The sequence below is a fragment of the Mucor mucedo genome (genome assembly GCF_025094135.1).
Source record: "Mucor mucedo strain NRRL 3635 chromosome Unknown EV154scaffold_178, whole genome shotgun sequence".
Classification (NCBI taxonomy): Eukaryota; Fungi; Mucoromycota; class Mucoromycetes; order Mucorales; family Mucoraceae; genus Mucor; species Mucor mucedo.
In genome coordinates this window covers 59,460-83,184 of record NW_026252462.1, presented here as the reverse complement: position 1 = coordinate 83,184, position 23,725 = coordinate 59,460, and the positions used below count along the sequence as shown (strand labels likewise).

At 35.6% G+C, this 23,725-nt stretch overlaps 12 protein-coding genes across 12 annotated transcripts; 5 read left to right on the top strand and 7 right to left on the bottom strand.

The window, feature by feature from the left end:
• The first annotated feature begins 338 nt into the window (after positions 1–338).
• Positions 339–2,230, top strand: EV154DRAFT_452503 (TLD-domain-containing protein). Its single transcript, XM_051597268.1, has 6 exons — positions 339–630; positions 700–1,187; positions 1,262–1,417; positions 1,515–1,579; positions 1,644–1,754; positions 1,815–2,230. Exons 1-6 carry the CDS (start codon positions 423–425, stop codon positions 1,954–1,956), a joined length of 1,170 nt encoding a protein of 389 aa, XP_051451663.1. The 5' UTR covers positions 339–422; the 3' UTR covers positions 1,957–2,230.
• Positions 2,231–4,825: 2,595 nt separating this feature from the next.
• Positions 4,826–5,602, bottom strand: EV154DRAFT_430881 (uncharacterized protein; the record flags this gene model as incomplete). Its single annotated transcript, XM_051596566.1, has 4 exons — positions 4,826–4,894; positions 4,956–5,351; positions 5,409–5,489; positions 5,546–5,602. Coding segments are annotated over 4 exons (603 nt in total), but the record flags the coding sequence as incomplete, so codon positions are not given.
• Positions 5,603–5,975: 373 nt separating this feature from the next.
• On the bottom strand, positions 5,976–10,082 carry EV154DRAFT_430883 (RAVE protein 1 C terminal-domain-containing protein; the record flags this gene model as incomplete). The annotated part of the gene is made up of 10 exons (XM_051596567.1): positions 5,976–6,239; positions 6,305–6,566; positions 6,666–7,896; positions 7,993–8,242; positions 8,307–8,567; positions 8,631–8,778; positions 8,841–8,905; positions 8,966–9,219; positions 9,281–9,396; positions 9,457–10,082. The coding sequence occupies 10 exons, from the start codon at positions 10,080–10,082 to the stop codon at positions 5,976–5,978; spliced, it is 3,477 nt and encodes a 1,158-aa protein (XP_051451661.1).
• A 528-nt stretch (positions 10,083–10,610) lies between these two features.
• EV154DRAFT_96264 (uncharacterized protein) lies at positions 10,611–11,784 on the bottom strand. Its single transcript, XM_051607867.1, has 5 exons — positions 11,686–11,784; positions 11,481–11,623; positions 10,953–11,417; positions 10,748–10,875; positions 10,611–10,684 (listed from the first exon to the last, which is right to left on the bottom strand). The coding sequence occupies exons 2-4, from the start codon at positions 11,487–11,489 to the stop codon at positions 10,855–10,857; spliced, it is 495 nt and encodes a 164-aa protein (XP_051451660.1). The 5' UTR covers positions 11,490–11,623; positions 11,686–11,784; the 3' UTR covers positions 10,611–10,684; positions 10,748–10,854.
• A 1,039-nt stretch (positions 11,785–12,823) lies between these two features.
• Positions 12,824–13,395, top strand: EV154DRAFT_528288 (glutaredoxin). The gene is made up of 2 exons (XM_051603570.1): positions 12,824–12,998; positions 13,065–13,395. The coding sequence occupies exons 1-2, from the start codon at positions 12,933–12,935 to the stop codon at positions 13,332–13,334; spliced, it is 336 nt and encodes a 111-aa protein (XP_051451659.1). The 5' UTR covers positions 12,824–12,932; the 3' UTR covers positions 13,335–13,395.
• A 33-nt stretch (positions 13,396–13,428) lies between these two features.
• EV154DRAFT_570171 (uncharacterized protein) lies at positions 13,429–14,448 on the top strand (the record flags this gene model as incomplete). The annotated part of the gene is made up of 4 exons (XM_051606186.1): positions 13,429–13,687; positions 13,758–13,831; positions 13,903–14,042; positions 14,100–14,448. The coding sequence occupies 4 exons, from the start codon at positions 13,429–13,431 to the stop codon at positions 14,446–14,448; spliced, it is 822 nt and encodes a 273-aa protein (XP_051451658.1).
• Positions 14,122–16,077, bottom strand: EV154DRAFT_96121 (ricin B lectin domain-containing protein). Its single transcript, XM_051607866.1, has 9 exons — positions 16,045–16,077; positions 15,615–15,905; positions 15,528–15,557; positions 15,442–15,465; positions 15,337–15,385; positions 14,989–15,273; positions 14,813–14,931; positions 14,644–14,739; positions 14,122–14,565 (listed from the first exon to the last, which is right to left on the bottom strand). The coding sequence occupies exons 2-9, from the start codon at positions 15,705–15,707 to the stop codon at positions 14,455–14,457; spliced, it is 807 nt and encodes a 268-aa protein (XP_051451657.1). The 5' UTR covers positions 15,708–15,905; positions 16,045–16,077; the 3' UTR covers positions 14,122–14,454.
• Positions 16,078–16,376: 299 nt separating this feature from the next.
• On the top strand, positions 16,377–17,210 carry EV154DRAFT_430899 (uncharacterized protein; the record flags this gene model as incomplete). Its single annotated transcript, XM_051596568.1, has 2 exons — positions 16,377–17,037; positions 17,092–17,210. 2 exons carry the CDS (start codon positions 16,377–16,379, stop codon positions 17,208–17,210), a joined length of 780 nt encoding a protein of 259 aa, XP_051451656.1.
• Positions 17,211–17,227: 17 nt separating this feature from the next.
• Positions 17,228–18,232, bottom strand: EV154DRAFT_473481 (uncharacterized protein; the record flags this gene model as incomplete). Its single annotated transcript, XM_051597938.1, has 4 exons — positions 17,854–18,232; positions 17,727–17,789; positions 17,566–17,666; positions 17,228–17,486 (listed from the first exon to the last, which is right to left on the bottom strand). The coding sequence occupies exons 1-4, from the start codon at positions 18,001–18,003 to the stop codon at positions 17,228–17,230; spliced, it is 573 nt and encodes a 190-aa protein (XP_051451655.1). The 5' UTR covers positions 18,004–18,232.
• Positions 18,233–18,326: 94 nt separating this feature from the next.
• EV154DRAFT_528276 (P-loop containing nucleoside triphosphate hydrolase protein) lies at positions 18,327–20,692 on the top strand. Its single transcript, XM_051603569.1, has 7 exons — positions 18,327–18,656; positions 18,732–18,795; positions 18,868–18,890; positions 18,947–18,990; positions 19,068–19,073; positions 19,259–19,324; positions 19,392–20,692. Exons 1-7 carry the CDS (start codon positions 18,413–18,415, stop codon positions 20,646–20,648), a joined length of 1,704 nt encoding a protein of 567 aa, XP_051451654.1. The 5' UTR covers positions 18,327–18,412; the 3' UTR covers positions 20,649–20,692.
• Positions 20,693–20,911: 219 nt separating this feature from the next.
• On the bottom strand, positions 20,912–21,808 carry EV154DRAFT_487277 (uncharacterized protein; the record flags this gene model as incomplete). Its single annotated transcript, XM_051598967.1, has 4 exons — positions 20,912–21,179; positions 21,288–21,384; positions 21,443–21,692; positions 21,740–21,808. 4 exons carry the CDS (start codon positions 21,806–21,808, stop codon positions 20,912–20,914), a joined length of 684 nt encoding a protein of 227 aa, XP_051451653.1.
• A 174-nt stretch (positions 21,809–21,982) lies between these two features.
• Positions 21,983–23,024, bottom strand: EV154DRAFT_487276 (uncharacterized protein; the record flags this gene model as incomplete). The annotated part of the gene is made up of 4 exons (XM_051598966.1): positions 21,983–22,295; positions 22,622–22,700; positions 22,916–22,925; positions 22,983–23,024. 4 exons carry the CDS (start codon positions 23,022–23,024, stop codon positions 21,983–21,985), a joined length of 444 nt encoding a protein of 147 aa, XP_051451652.1.
• Positions 23,025–23,725: the final 701 nt, after the last annotated feature.

The window sequence follows — 23,725 nt, the reverse complement described above, 5'->3', positions numbered from 1 at the left end:
GCAAATTGTTTATCAGTTCTGCACAAATTGACCAATTAAATTTACGCTGACTGAAATTTACAAGCACGCAAAAACATTGTCGCGCAAACTGGTACCGTGAGTGCTGTAAATACACACAAATGTTTTTTAACGGATGAATACAACTAATAATAGAGAGAGAAACTTAAGGAGGATCATAATAACAAGAGTTTTTTATTTTATTTTATTCATTTTATTATATAAAGGGGGTTCCAAGCCGAATACAAACAAAAGGGGTAAAAAAAGGCGCTATTTCCATGTCAATGCAGACTTGCAAAAAAAAAAAAAAAAAAAAAAAAAAAAAAAAAAAAAAAAAAAAAGGTTCATAAGGGGTCAGAGAAAAAAGTTTTTCCTTCTTTCTTTTTCTTTATCTCCTTCATATTCTTACACTTCTTTTATATATTATGAAAAGATTATCAACTGCCTCTACACCCAAGAGTCATCACCATCATCATCATCACCATAGCCACCATAACTCTATCTCGTCAACCACTACGTCGTATAGTACTGGTGAACGCTTGTTCCCATTACATCGATCAGTGACTGATGATAAATCCTACTCCAATAACAGCTCGTTATCACCCATCACAAGATTTGTCTGCAAGTTATTAGGTAACGACGATTGGGAAAAATGTTACGAAGATTATAATTAACTAATATGGGCATAAATAATATATATAGGTTTAGCCGGGCCTTCAGCAAGACCTCGTCTTTGGCACAAGTCAAAATCCACCACTTCCATCACTAAAAGTTCAGTCATATCATCATACCAACCAACTAGTAATTCATCAGTAATTACTTCAGAAACCACAACCGTTAGAAAACCAACCACCATTACTATCGTTACGCCTATTGCACCTGGTACATTATCTCCATCTATGATGGAATGGGGTCGGGATAGTCTACCCAATGCTTTCCATAACGATCCGGAGGATGATGCAAGTTCGGTATCCTCTACAACTTCTACAACGAGTATAGTCTCAACTATAAATAGCTCTATTTCTTCTTCTGTAAATAATTCAGCAGCTGTTGATGCATTAGTAATTGCTAGTTTGATACCAACAAAGGCTAAAACAACAAATTTAGAATTTGATGATATGCCAAGCATAATTTTAGGAAACCGTAAACAGGAATCAGAAGTTGTACTGACAGAAGAAATCGCAGAACTGGTAATACAAGGGGTTTTCCGTGTGTGCGTGTGTAATCCAGTTTTCCTAATTAGAGTTTTTTTTTTTTCATATAGGTACGTCCTTACCTCCCAAGAAGATATCGTATTGCCCAAAAATGGAACTTGCTGTATAGTTTGGATCAACATGGTGCTAGTCTTTTTACTTTATACTCTTTGATGAGAGACTATGATGGGCCATGTATGATGATTATTAAAGATGCAGATGGACAGGTAAAAAAAAGTGACTCGATTGTTTTGTCTATCTAAAACTCCCACGACTTTTCAAGGGAACTACATTGTAACTAACCCTCATCGCGATTGTTTTTAGGTTTTTGGCTCTTACTTGAGTAACCCGCTGTCTTCCCAAAGCCACTATTACGGAACCGGTGAATGGTAAGATAGAAAATGAAAATATATACAGTTTATGCTAAAAAAAAAACAAATTTAATGTATGCAGCTTCTTATGGAAATCATCTTGTGCTTCTCCTAAAATTAAAACCTATCCTTGGACAGGAAAGAATGATTACATGATTCTGTCAGATTCTGACTATATAGCCATTGGCGGAGGGTAATATAATACTTGTTTATTTTAATGGACAGACTTACTAAATATATATGCGCATTTTAGTGATGGAAAATTCGGGCTTTGGTTGAATTCCGAATTAGAAAAAGGTTACAGCACTACATGCCCCACTTTTGACAATGAATGTCTCACATTTAAACCGGAATTCGAGTGTATGGAAATGGAGATTTGGGGATTCTCCTTGTAATTTTTTTCCTAGCTTTTGTAAATAATCCACCCATAGCATTATTCCAAAAAAAAAACAAAAAACTATTTATTACTATCTATTCCCCCCTCCCTTTCCCCCTTCTACTCCACCGTGACTCAACAAAGTCTCGTGGCTTTATTGATTTTTGCACACTCAGAAAAACTTATACAGCGATTCGCGTTTAAAATCAGGTTTTTTTATTATGAATAATCAAGAATTTCTTATGTATTGCTATTTTATCTTTTATAAAATGATTCAAATCTTTTAAACTATTAATGATCCGATCAAAAGCAGAAAAAAAAAGAAAAAGAAGGAGCTCTTAAAATATTCAAATGGTCCTTTGTAAAGGGAGAACTAGTTTATTTATGGTATACTATATGGCATATAATGCTCTCGGTTTCAGTTTAATCATAGATAAACATATCTTTTGAAGATTTATTGTTCAACATTTATGGGTATAATTTAAAAATCTGGAACCAGGCGAATGCTCATTCATTTATTACCTGGCAAAGAAATATATTACTGTTTTTTTTTGTATGACTGAACCTTTCGAACAATTTAACAAGGTATATTCAAAAGTTTAAACAATACGCGTCTGCAGCTGAAGAAGACTTGTCGTTAATTCTACGAGAAACTGTAGTTTTGCTTGCTGGAATATAAGTACAAAAGTGCTAAAGGTTTGTCAGTATAAGAGACGTGTCTACACTGTAGAAGTCAGATTCAACTAGGAAACTTTCAGTTGCGCTATTACTTTGATACAAGCGGCTTTTTTAAATACTTACAAAACGTGATTTTCTTCATTTGAAAACTATGTTAAAGTATACAAGTTCGACTTGAATATAAACAACTTACGACAGCTGTTATTAGGATTTGGAAATATTTAAAGTTGAAATACAAACCATTGCCAGCGTCATTATGTTCCATTTAAAAAATGGCATCTTTATGCTTGCCGCTTTTTTTCAATTTGTGATTTTCCTGAGATCAAAGACAATCAGGTATCTACTACAACATCTAAACTTGATAATATCATATACGACTATGTTGGTACTGCGTAACATGCTTCCTAATATGTATCAGCTCTCTCTCTCTCTCGCCAGGTATTGTCCAAAACTTCCTCGCAATCTCAACAAAATACTTGATAAAAGCAATTGAAATATCCACATTTAATCAAGCGTTAGAAATGACATCAAATAATACCACGAAAAGGATTCGCTTTTATTTCTCAAATGCGACTATAGAAATTGAGACTAAGTAGCAAGCTCCAGTGTATCCACCATTTATTATTAAGTGAACGAGAAAATCAAGAATTCTCTATTATTTCGAAGCATACCGAAAACCTGTGTCAATTATAATTTTCATCAATTTGTCATGATTCTTATTATCAATCATTTTAATTGTTTCAAATTAAGACGACCTCGTCTTTCACATGTTGTAATAATTTTATTAACAAGAAATTAAAAATAATAGGAGGTGAGGATAAGAGGACTTATCACCCCTTACAGAGGTTTTAGTTGCTATAGAAGAGATAGAAGATTATGATACATTACGGTTGCATTTGATTATGCCACTTGGTCCAGATGTGTAAATGTTTCCATCATCCATTACTTGTATTTGAGTTACGCCAAACGCCTTTAACTAATTTATCATTTTTTTTTTTTTTTTTTTTTTTGTTCAGTTTACGTGAAACAAAAATGTAATTACAAGACACATATCAAAACTTACAGGAATTCGGTTAAATGACGGGGCAAGGAATCGATTTCTTGGTTGTATATCAAATGACTGGCGAAGCTTATATGTGCTTACATCCCAAATCTAAAATGTAAAAACAACAAAATATAAATATAGATACATCATCACTTGCTGATCATTATTCATTTTACTTTTAGTTCTCCGTCAATAGATCCAGTAATCAATGCCTTGTTTTCTGTATCAATTGCTATAGATCTAATTCTTGATTGATGTGCGGTAAATGTATGCATCGTAGTACGTTGTCTGAGATCAGAAACAACTGTATAATAAAAAAGGGGAATTGTATGGTTAGTAATTTATAAAAAAAGAGCTTTTTTTGTTGTATATTTGTTTTACCAATCTCCCCTCTTTTTCCACCCGAAAATAGCAATTGACTATTTGGTTCATACGTAATAGCATATGCGCCTCCATCATGACCAGGTAATGCTATCGTCATAAAAAAAGTATTATTATTTCTGTGCGTCATTATTTTTATAAATATAAATAAAAGACTTACAACACACCAATGCCTTTGAAGGAGGTAGCAATGTGTCCCACAAACTAACATGATCCCGTCTAAAATAATAGTGTCAACTACATAAATGACAAATAATAATGCATATCTTACTTCCTACTCATAGCGAGAGATGTACCCGCTGTAGCAATCAAACTGCTTGAGTTGATAAATGTGAAATCTCTTGTTGCTTTTGAATGACAACTCATCGTCTATAAACAAATAAACATTCACTTTCGTCATAAAATCCTGTCGTGAAAAAAAAAATATCTTAAAAAAAAAACTTACATAGTATGGCTTATTAGAATGTGCATGCGCATCAAACCTCCATAAACACAAGTTTCCAGACGTATCACCCGCACCAAACTTTTGTCCAAATTGATCAAAATGAATTCTAGAACATTTGAGGGAGGGGGGGTTAATATATTGTTTTCGACACTTGGGGTTTTTCAAACTAAACATTTACCTTGTCGTCTTTCCGTGACATCCGTAATAACTTGCAATTTCTCTTTCTTGTCCAAACTGCCATAACGTGGCACTTGGTCCACCATTACTCACTTGACATCCCGTAATATCTAAATAATAAAATAAACAATGAACACCTTTGTATTTATTGTGCGGCACATATTACTCACAAAACGGATATTGCGGGTGTGTTTCAGAACATGTTGCAGATATGTTCCTTCTGAATGAAATCTATTTTTGCTCTTTTAATAAAAGCTCCTTTGTCTCTACTATTTCTGTTTCGGTTATTTACCATCTTTTCTCGCTCCGAATTCTCCATAGCAGAAGGACTAGCGATGACTGGTGTTCTTGCATAATCAGATCCTTTGGAAGCTGATCTTTTTAAGGTATCATGAAGGTAATCCAGGTTTAAGTTATGCTGGTGTGATTTTTGAGTATGATCGTCATTTATTTTACTGCCTGCTGGCGATATTAAGGGTGTAGAATGACCGGAGACTTGCGATGATGCCGTACGAGCCAAGTTTCTACGCGGCTGTTGTTGTTGTTGTTGCTTCATTGTAGTGTTGGTTCGGATAGAATCATGTTCATCTGTTGAATCTGATTCGTCTTCTTCTGTGTCTGGATAACTCTCAATATGATGATCATGACCCAGGCCAGATGAGGATACAGACCTCGATCTGTATAAAGGCTATAAGGGATTAAAATTTGTTTTTGATTTGAAAGTTGTCTTTCTTTGTTTACTTACTGCACCAAAATTTTCTGTTTTTGACAAATCAATTTCTTGGATTTCAGATTTTAAGCAAACGGCCATTGAGTCACGAGCAGCCTAAAAGGAAACAATATATAAACATTGCATTCATTTGCATGTCAAATCATACTTACAGGATTTAAGCAGAATGCATACACCGTACTTGAGGAATGGTATACGTTGCGGAATTGATTGTACTGTTCACCCTCTAATATGTTCACAGAGGGCTTTTTATATTGATTTTTTTTAAACAGTATTAGTAAAGTTTTTTCAAATATTATTAATTATGCTACTTACAGATTGTAAAAATGGTATTAATCGCTCTGGCGCACTTAGGCTTTTAATTGAACGCCAATATTTCTTTTGCCTTAAAGTTCTAAATTGTTTAGATATGTTTTCTAAAACAAATCTTATTGGTGAGTGGGATGCATAATGCTTTAAAACCTTACAACTTACGACGAGACAGATCATTATCTAGCTGTTCTGCGATAGTTTCTTTTAATTTGTATGCTCTATATGCAATGGGATCCAGTAACGTGGTCCATATAAAATCAGTCAATTGCTCTAAAAAAGAAGGAGGGTAAGTTTCAGCAAATGTCTAAACATGTATTTTTTTTTCTTACCACATAGATTGCCTTGTTTGCCTTGGCATTGCATTGCATATTCAATTGCAGATAGTACATAATTTAAAGATGCTGCCTCTAAAATATTTGCACCGGCTGATTTATCATGAGAATCCAATAGAGGTCTATACACCTCCTCGTTCATGTCAAAACCAAACATGCTTCCATCGGAAAAGCTTTCAAAATCATCCGTAGACATTTCGATCTATTAAAAGTAATTTTTTGTAAGTCTACAGATTGGGTGAACATAACATAAAACAGAACAATTACCATTTTTGTTTCGTTTTTCAAGATTTGAGATAAACAATTTTGAACTGCAGTATCACTACCGTTTGATCCAAGCGCTTCCAAGAAAAACTTAAAATGACGTAATAAGGGCCAACAGCTTTCGTACTGACGTTCTTTGAGAGTAATTAAAATCAAACTGATATACGTCGTAAGAGCAATTTGTTTGGTAGTCAATGCAGCAGTTTCCGGATTACAATATTTTAAACGTAGTTCGTTCCAAATAGAAAAGGTCTTTATGACATGCCTATACTAAAAAGTTAATATTTTTTTTTCGTAATCCTTTTGGGATGATGTACTTTACTCGGTCCAATTTTCAACAAAGACTAACGTAGAATAATCAAACTCTTGAGGCATCAATGCAACCTCGTTGACTTCAAAGCATCCGACTTTGAAGGCCCGTAAAAATTGATGTACATCAAAGTCTCTAGGCACGTCTTCATTCAAAATATACAAATACAGTGGGAAAACATCAGTTTCGATACTTTTTTCCATTAACAATCTAGAGAATACAGATGGCATAATCTTGACTGATTCTCCTAAATCCAGTAGCGCTTCACGATTACGTACAAAATGGGATCGATACCGAATTTCATGCATTTTATCTGTCGTCTCCATACCATTGTAAAGTGCAGATGCTGCATGAAAGAAAGTTTGGAGCATACGAATTACCAGTAAAGCCTTGTATCCATCCAGTCCATCATAACCGCGGTCAGACAAACTGATCTCACTTTCTCCGTCTTCGGTTTCCCTGTTGTCTTTTTGTTCATTCTCGTCATCAAATAGTCCCCCTGAAGACTTTTTGGGTGCAAACAAGTCATCCTCATCATCAAATAACCCGCCAGATGACTTTTTGGGTGCAAACAAATCATCCTCATCGTCATCAAATAATCCACCGGATGGCTTCTTGGGCGCAAATAGATCATCATCCCCAAACAAATCGTTTGAATAAGAGAGCTTTTTAGGTGATGTGTCTGCAAAAAGATCTGTCGCATAAGAAGGCTTCTGAGGTGTTGAATCTGAAAACAGGTCTGTCGTTGCAGGGGAAGGTATAGAAGTAGACAAATCTTGCTTCACAGGGGGTTTCATATAATATTTTGTAAGTATATACAATGCAAGTAAAGGTAAACCCAGACGCTCGTAAGAACGTGAAACCAACAGTGAAAATCCATACTCAATTTCGTAAGGTACTACCAGATGTTGTTCTTGATTGAGTTTCTTTTTCAGATAATGGAATAAAATAAATGCATTGGGATTATGTACAGTTTCTGCTGAATCCATTTCAGTGGTATCGATGTTTTTATCGGTGAACTGAGAGAGGGGAACCACAATTGCTCGCATGGCATCTTTTTGCTTGTTTAATAACCAAAATGCGATACTTGCGAGCCATCTATCATTGGTTTCGATTGCCATAGGCATGATGCTGTTTTCCAAAATATCTTTTAATAAAGGACTATCATCACCATCATAAACTCTGCAGACGGCAATCGCTAGTTGATAATCCTTAATATTTTTTAAGATTACATTGACAGCATCCTTGAGCTTATCTGCCAGTAAAAAGAAAGCTGCCGCGTATTCTAAAAAGAGAGAACTGGAGGGTTAAATATTGTTGTTTTAGTTGAATTTAAAGCATGCTTATCGTAGACAAAAACAAAAGTGTATATTTTTCTTACCAAATCTTTGTCTACCAAGCAAAGCAAATGCGTTTTTTGAAGCAGCTCTTTGCCAACGGGGATCACTGAAGTCGTTTGCTAAAAATTTCTTCATGGCAGTTTGTTCCTTATGGCCACTAGCGGTTTTCCATAGGCCTAGGAGTAAATTCTTTTTACGTAAGGCTAAATAGAATAGCGTACAGTCCACTGGATCACGATTTTCCATCTTTGATAAATAGATATTTCTGGCAATATTGGCCATTTGATCTCTCTAAAGAAAATAATAATAACACATCAGTACATTGATACCACCCCACCGCGCAACTAAAACTTACCACAACATCAATTTTTTGAAGCCATAAAAATATACCTAAAGATTTGGCATCTTCCCAAACAAATCGCTTTTCGCATAATCTAACACATCGCTCTAGCAACAAGTCTTGCGATTGACTATGCAAAGCCCAAATAAAATCCTGGGATTTGAGTTCAGCTTGTCGTTGATCTTCCGCAAGTGCTTTGTTCAGATGGAAGTGGTTTTCCAATAACGCAGTAAACCTAGCTCCATTTTCATCCAACGATTCTCCTTGATTTGTAATCTTAAAGCACGCACATGCATTTAGTACAGTATATTAGAGTATTTTTGGGTTGCATCAGTTTACCTCAACAATGGTATCCACCATAGCGACCAAATGAATACGTTCAGTTTCATTAAGACCGGGTAAAATTTTGGTCTTAAGACTGTGGGCAAGATTTTTGGCCTCATTGGCAGTGATATGACGAATAATGTCATCATCTTCATTGGTAGATCTTTAAAGAAAATTGTCAAAATAAGGTGAGCTTTTTTATCTCTCCTGGGATTGGTCACTTACGAATCACTATCAGAATCATCTCCATCAAATAACCCATTAGATTGCATTTTCTTTCTGGCAATTTCCTAAAAAAAAAAAAAAAAAGTTTAATCCAAGGGTGTTTATGTATTGATCCTATAACTTACATTTTGTAACTTGAGCATTTTTGGAAAAGAAACAGGTGGGAATTCATTAATAATATTATCGTCATCATCCACAAATTGTTTAAAGAAATTGTTGAGCGAGACTAAAGCATAATGCACTAGATCCATTTTGCCCCACATAACATAATGGATAATGTGGTCCGGATGATAAAACGGCAATGGCCCATTCATTTCATATGAAATATCAAAAATACTCGACATCGGCTCAATTTTAGCATTTTCAGGCAATTGGATCTCTAAAAAAAAAAAACTATGTTAGGGTCATTGTTTAACCCACAAATATATGAGTGGTCTTACGTTTAGCGACAGAGTCCTTTTGCGTCAACCATTTGAGATAACATCTCAATTGATTACCAGCAGCTACTGTCAATACACCACAATCTACCCATGCTAATGCTGTAATGTCTTCGGGACTAGGATGTTTTTAGATATGTACTTATATATGTATAAATGTTTTCTGTACAAGAACTTACGTATCAACCTTAAACTCTGTATAACAAGTCCAAATATCATCATCATTGCTAGCCTGTTTTGCCCTCTTCTGGCCGAAAATAGCAACACTCTTTGGAAAAGCAACGGCCAAAATAAATTGTGCATCGGAAGTAACGTTCCACGCCATATCACAGATTCGTTCACCAAACGTGAGTGTTTTGACACATACGGGTGCAATACCGGATCTCATTTCCATCCAAAACGACAATGTTTTACTATCTTTACCGGACACAATTGACACGATACTCGGACCACATCTGATTTGCTGAATCTCTGTCAATTGAGATGCATCCAAGGTGTACATGGGTTCCCATTCGATTATCTCTTCATCCATATTCACATTATAAAATACAATATTATAACCTAACGACACCGTCAATACCAATTTCTTTTCAAACGCCAAACGGTGGAACAGTTTCGATGCTGTATTCGTCGCCCATTGACTGGCAGAAACCACCACGTCTGGATCTACCCAGTTGAGCATGTGTTTAGTACCACGATGTGTTATTTCAAATTGACTGGATATAAACCAAGTGCTGATGGATTTCTCGATATTGGAAACACCGATCAACAGGTATGACTTATCACCTGTTTCGGGGTCTTCCATATTGTAAACTTGTAACGAGGATAAAGAAAGACCCTCACTATTTTCACATACTTTGCTTACATGAACATGGCAATCTTGAACATTATCAAATTGGTAAATTTTCAACTGCACACCATCATACACTGCTAAATATTTATCTATTTTATATAAGCAAACAAGAAGCATTAGTAAATCTAAGCATGATATCTGGCATACTTTTTTTTTTCATGTACCCTTATCTACAGGAACAGCAAGTATTTGTTTCGACTCTACAAATAATGAACAATCCAATTGCAATTGTGTAGTCATTTTTCCACATGTCTGAATACAAAGGTTATGTTAAACATTTTTTGTTTGTGGGGATCAAAAGTCTCATTTTACCTCACGGAGTTCATATTTCCAAACATTGATTTGTCCATCAATTCCTATTGTGCAGAATCTGTTTTTCTGTGACTGATACAATTTGGAGATCGAATGTTGATGGCCAAGCCAAGTATATTTCAAATGCAATCTAGGTGAAAAGGGGGTCGAGTCTAAAAAGTCCACGATATTCAGACTGTAACATCTCACTTGCCCATGGTTATTTCTTGTCACTAGGGATAGCTCGATAGGTTTGATGGTTGCTGCGTATTTTTAGTAATATGTCAGAATCCATAAATTCATACAGACATATACATGTGACTTACATGACGATTGAATATGAGCGTAATCATGCAGAATATGTATCGGATTTAAAAAATAAATAACGTCCAAAGGATCCACAGCTTTATCCACACGTAATACAACAAAGACTCTAGGAATACGTCGAGGAAAACTATTCAAATGCTTAAAGATAAAAATTTAAGTGACCCGCATCCAATTAAAACCCATTTTTTTTTTTTAATCTGGTACCTGAACTCCCCAAAATGTCAAGGAACCATCTGTCTCGATGCGGAATAATAAATCGGGCGTATCTTTGACTCGTTCACAAATTCGTTCTAATCTCATATCGAATCGTTCGTGTTTTGAATGGGATTTGAACTGAGCATGTACAGCATTGTGTAGTTCATCACAGCCGATATAATGAATTGGCGAGAAATCCTGGTTGGGTTCATGGTTTGCTTCTTCGTTGGGATTACTTGTGACAAGCGATTGGTTGGAATCGATTACAGCACACATGTAAAGTATCTGAGATTGTTCCAGTGGACTCCAAAAACGACCAATACCATCACGAGCCATGGTAAATAAAGTGCAATCGTTCTCTTTGGCTTGAGGCAAATTTCTCCAGACAAAATGTGTGACATGTTTTGGGTGCGAGATAAAAGTAAAATCGTAATCTTCCTCATGTTGATACCAAATCGTCACTATACGATCAAACTTTTATATCGACAGTTAGAAATGTTAGAATCAAAAAAAAAAAGTCGTACGATATTCACTTACTTTGCTCATCGTTGCAAATCGATTTGATTTTGGCTCGAATTTAGCAAGTAATACATCGCTGGGTGGTTTCTTTGTACATAATTGTTGCCAATCTATATCATATTTCCATACTGTAATTTCTTTTCCTGCACTCAATAATAAATCTATTGTTTATCCTTTTTTTTTTAGTTTGTGTGTTTTCCGTTGTTGTATAAAATAAACTCACTATGGACACTCCAATCCAAACAAGTAATGACATCTGTTGTATCAAGCACAGTATCTAATTCCCATCGATTTTCCGGTCCCTCGCACGGTTTCAAAATAGCTATTTGAGAATGAAAAGACAAAGCAATCTTTTTGTTTTTTTTTTTACAATTTTTTTAATGTTTTTCTACAAGTGTTTCAGAAGGTTGCTTACTTGTCCAGTATTGTTATTGCCTGACACAGCAGTTACAGGCTCGAGACTATCTTGCGGGTGAAATAAACTTGACGCTGCAATAATCTGTACGAGCGTATCTGGGTCAGCATAAACCACTACTTTTGACCCTGTTGCATAAACCTATACATAGAACAGAAAAAGGGTTTCAATGAACACGGAACATGACGTTGAATGTTACAACAAATTTACAATAAACCGTTCATTCCGGTAAACAAAAGTATGTAGCGCTTGCGAATAAGAGTTAGCTTGTCCGGGACAAATCTGTTCCAAAAACATGCTGTCTCTAGATGGTCAAGATGAGTTAAAAAAAAAGAAAAAATAAAAAGTGTTTTTTTATGTATATATGACTGTGACGCGCAACACACCTATTCATGCCGACCTTGCTTTTTGCTTCGTTTCAACCAATTGTAGGGCAGTCACCCCCCAAAAAAATAATGATGGCTCATTCAAATTAAACCAGCTTATGCTTTTTACACCTTACCTGCTGTCATGATGTATATTATGTAAGGGTTTTTTATTGGTATAACGGTAGAATTTTCAGGAACGTCCATCATTGATCATGTTAATTATTATTTATGCGGTATGCACAAGGATACATGTTTATTCGCATGTGTGGTCTCGGAAAGGGAGGGAAAACACTATCACCAATGTTAATGAATACAATTATATGTTAGAATAGATGTTTTCCGTTGCTGTATCTATTTGACACACACGTAATGATATATTTTATTGAGCAGACTATGACATATAATATCAATTTTATTATTATTTATGATAAACAAAATTTCATTTCATTGTGTCAGTGCCAGAGTATCTTTCTTCATGGGACAGACCATTGCGTCGCCTCACTTTTGGATGATGCACACACGTGTGTGTGTTTAAGGTATCCCTTGCTTATTAATGAGAATGAAATTTGTCCAATAATGTTTTATAGATTATCTTTAAATATATTGCGAATATCCTTCAAATAAAAAAGCGTGTCCGGGGGAGAACCTGATTTTTTTTTTTTTCATTTTTCTTTCCACACTACAAACATGTCAGTCATTACTCAAGGTATTCGTGATTTGGTCAAGAAGGCCATTTCTGACAACACCGTCATGGCAAGTTTTTTCATTTTCTTCTGAGAACCCATATATCGGTTTTTAACAAAAGGCCTTAAAAAAAAGATCTTTAGCAAGTCTTACTGTCCTTATTGTATTGGCGCCAAAGACTTATTCGATGATATCCACGTGGATTACAAGGCTTTAGAACTAAACGATCATGTGGATGGCGATGCCATTCAAAAGGCATTGGCTGAAATGACAAAACAAAACACTGTACCCAATATCTTTGTGAACCAACAACATATTGGAGGTTCCGATGCATTAAAGTCAGCTTTAGCTTCAGGCAAGCTTGAAAAGATTTTAAAGGAAGCAGGCATCAAAGCTAAACTTTAAAGATTGTACACACAAAAATTTATTATTATTAAAGGGGGCGTAAAAAATATAATAAATCTCTCTCTCTTTTTTTTTCTTCTCATTTTCTATTACAATGACTGAAAAAACAGGATTTTTTGGCAGTGGGTTCTTTAGTAATGTTACTTCAAGTGTGAATGCACTTTCACAGACTATTCAAACCAAAGGTATTCCCGAGATGAACAAACGGTTTACTGAATTACAGCAAAAGGCTCGAGAATTACCTGGTCAAATTGCTCTTTTACAAGGCGATTTAGAATCCGAGCATCAATTGTTCCTCCAAAAGAACAAGAATGTTGAAATGGGTGCTCATCGTCCTTCAGCCAAAGGCGCAGGTAAAAAAAAAAAAAAAGGGACTATCCACTTATTTGATTATTGTCCACGTCAACTTAATTTAATAAATAGAGCCCGTTGCTCCCTGGGTTGGATACAATGAATACGAAAAGGAAATGAAGCAGGCAATTATGGATATCTCCAAGGTAACCCTTTTTTTTGTTTTCGCATTATGTTAGAGTTTATTTATAGACACGGCCTAGTAAATAATTATTAGGATGAGCGTAATTTCTTACTTTCCCCGCCAGAAGATACCAGCTTTCAATTTGATTTAAACGCTTATAGTCAAAGTGCTCAAGCTGCTTTAAAAGAAGATACCAAATTATCTCACATGCGATTTTTACTTGTGCCACAACAGTAAGTTATTATCCCGCAGTCTTTTCGATAAGTGGCTAAAAAAAAAAGATAATATAGAGTTCAGGAGCCTACATTTTGGAGAAACTACTTTTACAGAGTCACGATTGTCAAGCAAACAGTGCTGAGCAATCCTCCTCCTGCTGTTGTCGATATGGATGATGAGGTATCCAAAAAGACCGAGACTGTTTTGTTTGATTTCAAGGATGATGATCAAAGTGAAGAGGAGGATGTTCCAGGCACATTTGATTATACGAGCGAAGAAGAAGACGAGGACGAAAAATTAAAGAAACCTGCGGTCGTGGTAGAAAAGAAGGCTCCCTCTGTGGTAGCTATGGCAACCGAAAAGGAAGAAAATTACGAAGGCATGGAGGACTGGGAAATTGAATTGAGAAGAGCAGCAATTTAAATTTAATTAATTATTACTGTATTCTCGACTAAAATATGATTCAGCTACTGAAACAGCAGCATTGACCAACATGTTTAAATCACCGTGCACTTGCTTTTGGCTAAGTAAGTGTACAACCTACATTTTAAAAAAAAATTGAGCATGGAGGAGAATAGAGAAAAGGGGAGAGGGGGGTTGCATAGTATTTAAATGTACCTCATTTTGTACATGTTCAGTTAATGCCCGTCTTGATTTTTCATCCGCAATAATTGGTCCATCTTTTTTAATTTGTTGAACGAAATCTCGCATTCCCTAAATAAAAGCTATTAATTAAAAAAAAAAAAAAAAAAAAAAAAAAAAAGATGGACATAAATTAAATATCTACCTTGAATGCTGCCGCACCCGCCAATTGTTCCACTGTCACGGTGGTTCCTGATTCCAAATAAACCATTCTGTAGCAGTCATACAGTTCTTCCTGTCGAGGAAAAGCCGAGGTACGTTGAACTAGAGTTGTATTAAGTATAAGTTATTGATGCTTAAAGAATAAGAGAAGGTACATACGGGGAGATGGACGAAGTAGAGCTAATTCGGCATTGGACTTCTCGTTTTGGAAGGGTTGAATAATCCATTGTTGTGTTTGAGAATGAATATTCTTTGAATTTAAGAAAACAGTGTTGCCATTCTTATAATCGCCACCACGAATATCTAAAACTAGATGAGGAGCAGAAGTAGAAGAGATATATCCATCACGGTAGGACCATCGTTGATTGTGTGCCAATCCAGGTTTACGCGCATATTGAATAATAACCTTTTCACGTTCAATTGTTCCGCCTCGGATATCAAGAACTACAACAGTATTTAATTGTCATTATTCTCTTACTAATTCTTCCGCTCTCTTTTTTATTGTACCAAGTCCTGATTTTTTATTAATCAAAAATCCCTCTTCATGCATCCACAACTACAAAGAATTGATCAGCACATTTTTAGTTGTCATGCATATAATTTTCTTTTTACCTGATTAATACTATCAATCATTTTCTACTTTCCCAAGTTTCAGTCAGCATCACACATCTTTTTTTTATTTTTGCTCGGATACTTACTTGTGGCCAGATAATAATAGTAGCGTCGTTCTATTTATGAGAGAGTCAGTGTCTGCTCTTTGACGTGAAAAAAAAAAGTTTATTTACAAGCATGCTACCGTTGTTAACGTCCATTGCAAACGGTTGGTGTTTGCATCGTATAAAGAAGAAACCGTCGGGAAAATCTTGCACAGCTTCCATGAGTGAGTCGGTTAAAAGAGTGGAAAAAAGGGAGTTTTTTTTTGTGTGTGTGTGTGTGTGATTTAAGCGGCGATGAAGGGGGTCGAGATTGCCGTGCTTTATTTATTTTATACGTCACGCTCTAGCTTAACTAGTTCAGGTAACGTAGGACATGCCACTTTCTAAAAATGTGGGAAGGAGGGTGAAATTTTGTTTCCCCTATTATGATAAGTATTTAATTTTTTTTTTTTTATCTTTTTTATTTTTCTTTTTTTTTCTCTCCCCTTCAAATGTACATATAAGAAAGAAATAGAGATAAAAAATTTTAAAAAAAAAATGACATTTTCTAGTTTTATACCACGTTCGAAAAAATTTCTTGCCGTGCCATGTTTAATTGGTTGCGTTACTATATTCATGTTGATATCTTTATTACAACGCTATAATTATGTGCCTAAACTAAGTAAGAAAGAGCTATAAATAATGAATCGTTTAAATTAATAATTTATAAAAATAGCAGCAGACTTGGAAACAACATACAAGAAACAATCAGAGAGTTATCCTTATACGATCGTCACAGGATCAAGCGCCAACCATCTATGTTCTCTCGAAAACTTTTTATATTCCTTAAACGACTTGCGTGCGAATATCCCACCCAAAGATTTCCCCAGAGTGGTGGTTTACAATATCGGAATGAACCGAACTCAGTTACCCATCCTTAATCAGTTGCAGCAAAACGGTTTCATCAATGATGTAATCACCTTTGATCATGAGCGATATCCAAGATTTTGGGATGTAGCCATCAACTCCGGTCAATACGGTTGGAAAACAGGCATCATCAACGATGCTCGTATCAAATACGGTGGGGTGCTCATTTGGCTTGATGCTGGTAACCAAGTAACAGAAGACTTCATCTTAAATATTCATCATACCGTCAAAAGTGAACCTTTTCACGGCTTTTGGTCCCCCAAGAGTGCCTATGGTATGGGCAAATGGACCCACCCGGGCATGTTTAAATACTTTGGGGCCGATCCTAAAGAATACAGATACAAACCCAATTGTAACGGTGCCGCACTTGGCTTTGATACAACAAACAATACCATTGTCGACTCGCTTATCTTGCCTTGGTTCGAATGTGCCTTAACTAAAAACTGTATTGCACCTCCAGGTTCCAGTAGAGAAAATCATCGTCAGGATCAGGCTGCTCTGACCTATCTTGTCTATCTCAACGGTCATGAATGTAGAATACCACCCAGAGACTTTTATAAATTACAGATCCATCGTGACATTACATGTAAAGTCAACCTAGTAGAATTAGAGATCCTGGGCAACCTGCATCATCCTTCATCCATTGGTAAACGCACATTAGTTTTATATATATATTAAAAACTAACTGATTTAAACATAGATTCACCCAAGTGGGAACGTAATGACACTGTAGCATTATACAATCATCCGGAGTGGAAATACGAAGAGGACAAGGTGCCTGTAAATATACGAAGACCTTCCACACCCTTATTATTATAATAAAATAAAAAAAAAATTTATTCTGGTTTGGCACATTTACGTAATTCGATGGTTTTTGTCTTTGGACATTGCATTTCTTGCCAAGAGATAGGCACCATGGTGGCACCACCAGCAACACTCGTAGCAAAAATCACACCCAATTCATTTTTAGCTGTTGATAAGAAATAAGATCGTGCATCACCTAATGAAATCACTTCGGCTTTCACGATATCTCCAGGTCTAAATGAGTTGTAAATCTTGACTTTATCCTTTTCTGCTGCACGCACATCTTGTGTCCTAAGTGATTTTTTTTTTTTTTTTGTTACAAGCAGGAATTAATTCAAGTCCCCTTTTTCCCTTTATTGCAGTAACTTACCTAATAACACCCATAAAATCTTCTTTACAAGGCACATCGCCAACAACCATAATGGCAATCACTGCTTGATGTGGTGCCACTCGAATTACTTTACCCGTAATCTAAGAAAAGAAAATAAGTGTTCCGATAAAAGGGCGCGCATGCTCTGACAAAGTCTTTACCACACTTCCAACTTCTGGTACTGCTGATTGTTCTTTATCTCTTGAAACTCGAATAGTAGGTAACTAAATAAATATTAAGTGAATGAGTATTACCATGGACATGCAATTCGAGATCTTTTTTTTTTACTTGTTCGTTTTTGGAAGGGTCAATGTATCGTTGACCAACAACACTGGCATAGAGTAATCCATCGCGTTCATATGTACCAGGTCCGCCGGTATAATCGGCAGCATAACCAAGACGTTGACCGGGTGTGACTGACTCTGCTTTCTTTGACATGTTTTTTATATAAGGGAATAACGCATTTTGTATTTTTTTTGCTTCAAAAGAGTTTTGCTTAAAAAAAAAAGTGCAAGTGACTGCTCTTACTTAGTTTTTGGGGGGTGACCCTCCCCCCATAGTTATCATGGATACTTAAACTGTCTATAAAAAAAAAAAAGAAAAAAAAATTGAAAAAGTCACGGTTTATCAAGTATCACAACTGCAAAAACTTATTGTTTACATGGACTTTCCAACAATAGAGTTAGTGTCCCTGTTATTTTTTTTTTTTTTATTATTGTGAGCGGGAACTCCGCTATTTGATAAACCTTTTTTTTTTTTGGGTTGTGTGCATCTATAAATATTGATAATTTTATTGTTCTCTTTCTTTTTTCTTTTTTTTTTTTTCCATCTCGAGCATTGAAACGAAATGGCACCTAGACAAAGAACAATTTCTACCAGTTCTAATAACTCTTCTGTGAGCACGCTTTCAGGCAAAATTGTGTCCCCTAGGACCCCACCCAGGACTCCACCCATTTCCGAAAACGTTCAAGTCACAGTCCGTTGTCGACCTCCTAAGAAGGATGAATTAAACAACTGTTGGGATCTAAATGAACCTAATAAAATCACTTCAATTGATCCTAAATTAAAAAAACAACATCAATTCAACTTCGGTAAAAAGATATTATTTATGCATGATTTTTTTTTTTTTTTTTTTTTTTTTTTTACGCTAAACTTTGTATAATTAGATAATGTGTTTTATGGAAGTGATAATGCTTCATTGTATTCCAAAAGTGTAGAGAAATTGATAAAGTAGCTCTCATATTTATTTGTTTTTTGTCACATAAAAATTGTACGATTATTAAAACTAGTACTTTTCTGTAGTCAAGCAATGGAAGGATATAATGGTACATCAAACATCATGTGCACATACGAATATATAGTCATTTATCCTTTATTTTAGCAACTGTGTTTGCCTATGGTCAGACAGCCAGTGGAAAAACATTTGTAAGTACATTATACGCTTTTTTTTTTTGGGCTTAAAATACATATATATATATTTCGTGTAACTTAACTCTCTTTAGACAATGGTAAGAAAGGGGCACATTTACACTACCCATTCTTCTCACAAAAATGAAAGAATAACTCTTTTTTTTTTATATACATACATAAAAAAAAAATATTATTATCATTATCGTTGGAATCGATCTTCTAGATGGGTATTATTTGTATATTTACATGCTCGTATGCGCAATATTTACGTCCTTTTTTTTTAGGTACTGAAACAGAACCTGGCGTGATACCCCGTTCCGTCGAAAACGTCTTTGCGTTTATTAAAAAGGCAAGTCTAAACTTCTGTTTGAGAGGCCCTTATTTTTTTAGAGAAAAGTCTAACCCTTCTGCATTAGGCCATCACGAGAGAATTCTTATTACGAGTTTCGTATATAGAAATCTATAATGAAACCATACGAGATCTGTTAAATCCATCCAATGACAATTTCAGAATATCCAAAGATTCTGTGCGAGGTGTCTATGTCTCTCCTCTAACCGAAGAAGTTGTAACTTGTCCGCAAGATGTCATGAAAATGATACAACGCGGGGAAGCAAATCGTCATATCAGCTCCACTGATTATAATTTACACAGTAGTCGAAGTCATACCATCTTTCAGATGATTATCGAAAGTCGTGAAAGAAACAGTACAAGTACAGCAACCATTCATCATCGTCGAACCCTAACACAATCCGGTTATGGCACCAAATCCAAGGAAACCGTCAAAATATCCCAACTCAACCTCATAGATCTGGCTGGTTCGGAAAAGGCAGCTACCAACGAAGAGAGAAGAAAGGAAGGTGCATTTATCAATAAATCGCTCTTAACGTTGGGGACCGTCATTTCCAAATTAACTGAAGCATCCAATCGGTCTCATCATGGACCGAAACCACATATCCCCTATCGTGATTCCAAATTAACGCGTATTTTAGAGACCGCTCTTAGTGGCATGGCCAAGGTGGCTGTCTTATGTACCATGAGCCCATCTCTACAAGCATTAGAAGAATCCGTCAATACCTTAAAATTTGCTACACGTGTAAAGAAAATCACGATTCATGCCAAGAATGATGAAGTGATGGATGATAAAGCTCTGATCCAGAAATACCGTGTTGAAATCGAACAATTAAAATCCAAATTAAAGGAACAGGAATTAAACAGTCTTGCCGTATCTGAAAGAAGAGATCACGAACAAAAGATCAAACAAATGTTAAATGTGCGTGACACCCTAAAAGAACGTATTGACCAATTGACAAAGCTCATCCTCACCTCGGCTTCTGTTGTGATCCAACAAAAGAACGAGGACGATGAATTAATTATTACGGAAGCCCATACTGACAATGAGATCAAAAATGGTAAAAATGATGATATCAAGAATGCCGTCATTTATCAGCTGGAACAAAAGGTCAAGAAATTAGTCGCCGAATCACACGAAAAGGATGACCGCATCAAATATCTCGAGCAACAATTACGCGTTCAAGCTGCTGTCTCCTCTCGCTTGGAAACAGAATTAAGTATTACAAAGGCTGAGCTGGGCGTTAGTCAACTTACACCGGCTTTTGAAAAAAAGAGTTATTTAGGCTCGCCGCCTCAAGAAAGAGCTGAACGTTTATTTTAAACCATGTACACTTTTTAGACGAAATAAATTTTTAATTCGAACGATGTTTACCTTTTTTTTTTTTTCTGAAGTTAAAAATGCTAAACCAGAACTAACATTAGACCATGCGTCCTTAATAATACGATTATTAAAAATCTTCGCTCCTTTTTGCCACGAACGTATTTAAAGAGATGTCGGTGATAGATCAATATCCTTTCGTTCACAACTTAAAAAAAAAATGTTCATCTTCCGAAAGATTGGTAATAAAAAAAAAATTGAGTTTATCACTTAAGTGTATCTATGGTTGACCTGCGATAACAGGCCTGGAAAATTCTAGTTACGACTTTGACGAATATTTCTAATGTTTGCTTGATTATTTTGAGTCCTTGCTCTTCTCCGTTGGTCCTGGGGAGCCCATCCACATCAAAATCTTGGGGGAGAATGTCGGTCCCAGCACGAAGTGAACGAACAATATCAACCATGTTCAGACAAGCAACCATATCACGATTACATAGAAGAAGAACAATTCTGTTTGTGTTACTATTTATGGCTCTACAATTTTGATTTGTATATCTGTCATAGGAACAAACAAAAAATTATTAGATAAAAAAGTGATTGACAAGTGAAATCAACATACCTTTAGAGACCATGTCTAATTACACGAGGATTTGCTCTTCGTCTATGAGGGCGCGGGTTATCAACCATCCGAAACTTTTCAAGACTTCTACATTCACAGGCTGGATAGCACTGACTTGTTCTTAATTCATCAATCAAGTACACCCTTTTACCAGCTTTTTAAAGCAACCGATTGATACCAAGGCCCCCGATCGGCTCATGAAATCTTGTATTAGGAGCAGACCAGTTACCCATGACATAAACAGCTTCGACACCAAACTGTTCATCTAGATGTGCCCATATTAATTCCAGATGTACCTGACGTACCAGACAAGGATCTATCAGAACCCTTGTTGGTAAAAAGAGGCAGTTATTTCTAGTACTGGGTTTCCAATAGATTTTGGGAGATGTTTTCGGGACAAAATTAATAATTTTTGGGAATGCACATATCTAAATGCATAGTACGAGCCATTATTCAAGATATTGTTAAACAATACAATGCTTTCAGTTACAGACTCGTTACAAGAATGTAATGATGACATAATATCTTGTCTTTGTACTGGCATTGTTGTAATATGTGAACACCTGAAGCTTTCAAGGTCCTTGTCCGGAGCACAAAGTTGGATTTATTCTTTTATAGTTATGTATTCGGTAGGTATTCTTTAATCAAATGAATTTTTGCTTGAATGTTCTCAATTCAAAAAGAAATGAAATAATTGTATGCTGATTTATACACAGACTTATTTTTTTTTTCCTGGTGAGTTATTTGTGCTGTCAGTAAAATTTTCATCAGGTGAGCGGGTGTCGTCAGCATCATTTACATAGACCATAATATTATCCAAGCTTGATTCAATCCAGCCCTTTATACACAACATATTTTTAAAGAATAATGGTAAACGCAATCGGAACAACGTAGGGGAGGTGGGGGTATCCAAACTGCAATTCTTCTTTAAATACATAAAGTTTTGGACAAAACATTTGAAGGCTATATGTTTTGCATGGAGAACAAAATTAAAGTAAACCAAAAGTGATACTGTTAAGACTTGAAAACCACTTTATTATGGACGAAAAAAATAAATTAATTAAAAAGCGTATTGACGGTCTATGAGAAAAAACTATGGATATTTATATAAAGAACTGGGATAGTTATAGGGAGATTATTAAGCGCCTTATTGGATCATGATGTAATAATCTGGTGATAGTAAATAATCAACATGTCTTTAAATTTAGCCCTTCCATACTGAGTATATAAATATTAGTCAGAGGGATCAACAGTTATAACATCAAATGACAAGAGTAATATTTGTGCTCAGGATCTATGAATATTCCATAGTCCAGGCCCATTCGATTGTAATGCTTTTTGCAGAATAAATATTTACTTGCCACAGGGTTGTGCCCTGTGTACAGACTTCAACGGTAGGAAGAGAACAAGCGGGGTAATGTGTGATTCATGATTATCTTTTATATTTATTATCCATCCTTAATGTGATGTGACAATTAACTTTATTATTATATCTATGATATCCTCAACAGAGAGTATTGAAGAATAATGGTGGGTTTGGGAAAAAAAAATGGTAGAATATGTATATATGTATAAGTTATGAGTCTAATAGCCAATTGAGTAATGAAACTTGCAGAAGTGTTATTTGTATTGCCTCTGTGACAATATATACCAGAAGATAGCTACATACAAAGTATTAAATTAGTAAAACATTATTATCAAATTACGTCTGATTTTACCATTTTTCCGATGCCTTTACCATCAACGCGGATCTGTGTCATGCATCAATTCGGATTATCGCCCTACCCTAACAACCTTTGCTCAGAGAGCGTCGCTTAGAATATGATGCTACCCAGGCCCTCATTTTCAACAATTAGACTATAGCTTAACCATCTACAAGTACAAAAATGAACAAGTAAACCCGACGAACATTCAATAAGCAGTCTAGATAAGTGTACTCATAAGGGGTCTTACAAGGATTAACACAGAACCGCAACCACACGCATCAATTCGGATTATCGCCCTACCCTAACAACCTTTGCTCAGAGAGCGTCGCTTAGAATATGATGCTACCCAAGCCCTCATTTTCAACAATTAGACTATAGCTTAACCATCTACAAGTACAAAGATGAACAAGTAAACCCGACGAACATTCAATAAGCAGTCTAGATAAGTGTAATCATGAGGAGATTATATGAGATTGTGGTTCTTTTTTGTGAAGCTGCTTTTCGGCTTGAGAGTATTGAAGAATAAAGGTGGGCTTAAAAAAAATGGTAGAATATGTGAGTATGTATAAGTTATGAGTCTAATAGCCAATTGAGTAATGAAACTTACAGCGGTGTCAGTTGTATTCAATTATATCTATTCCAACCTCTGTGACAATATATACCAGAAGATAGCTCACATACAAACTTTTAAATTAGTAAAACAGTATTATCAAATTATGTCTGATTTTACCATTTCTCCGATGCCTTTACCATCA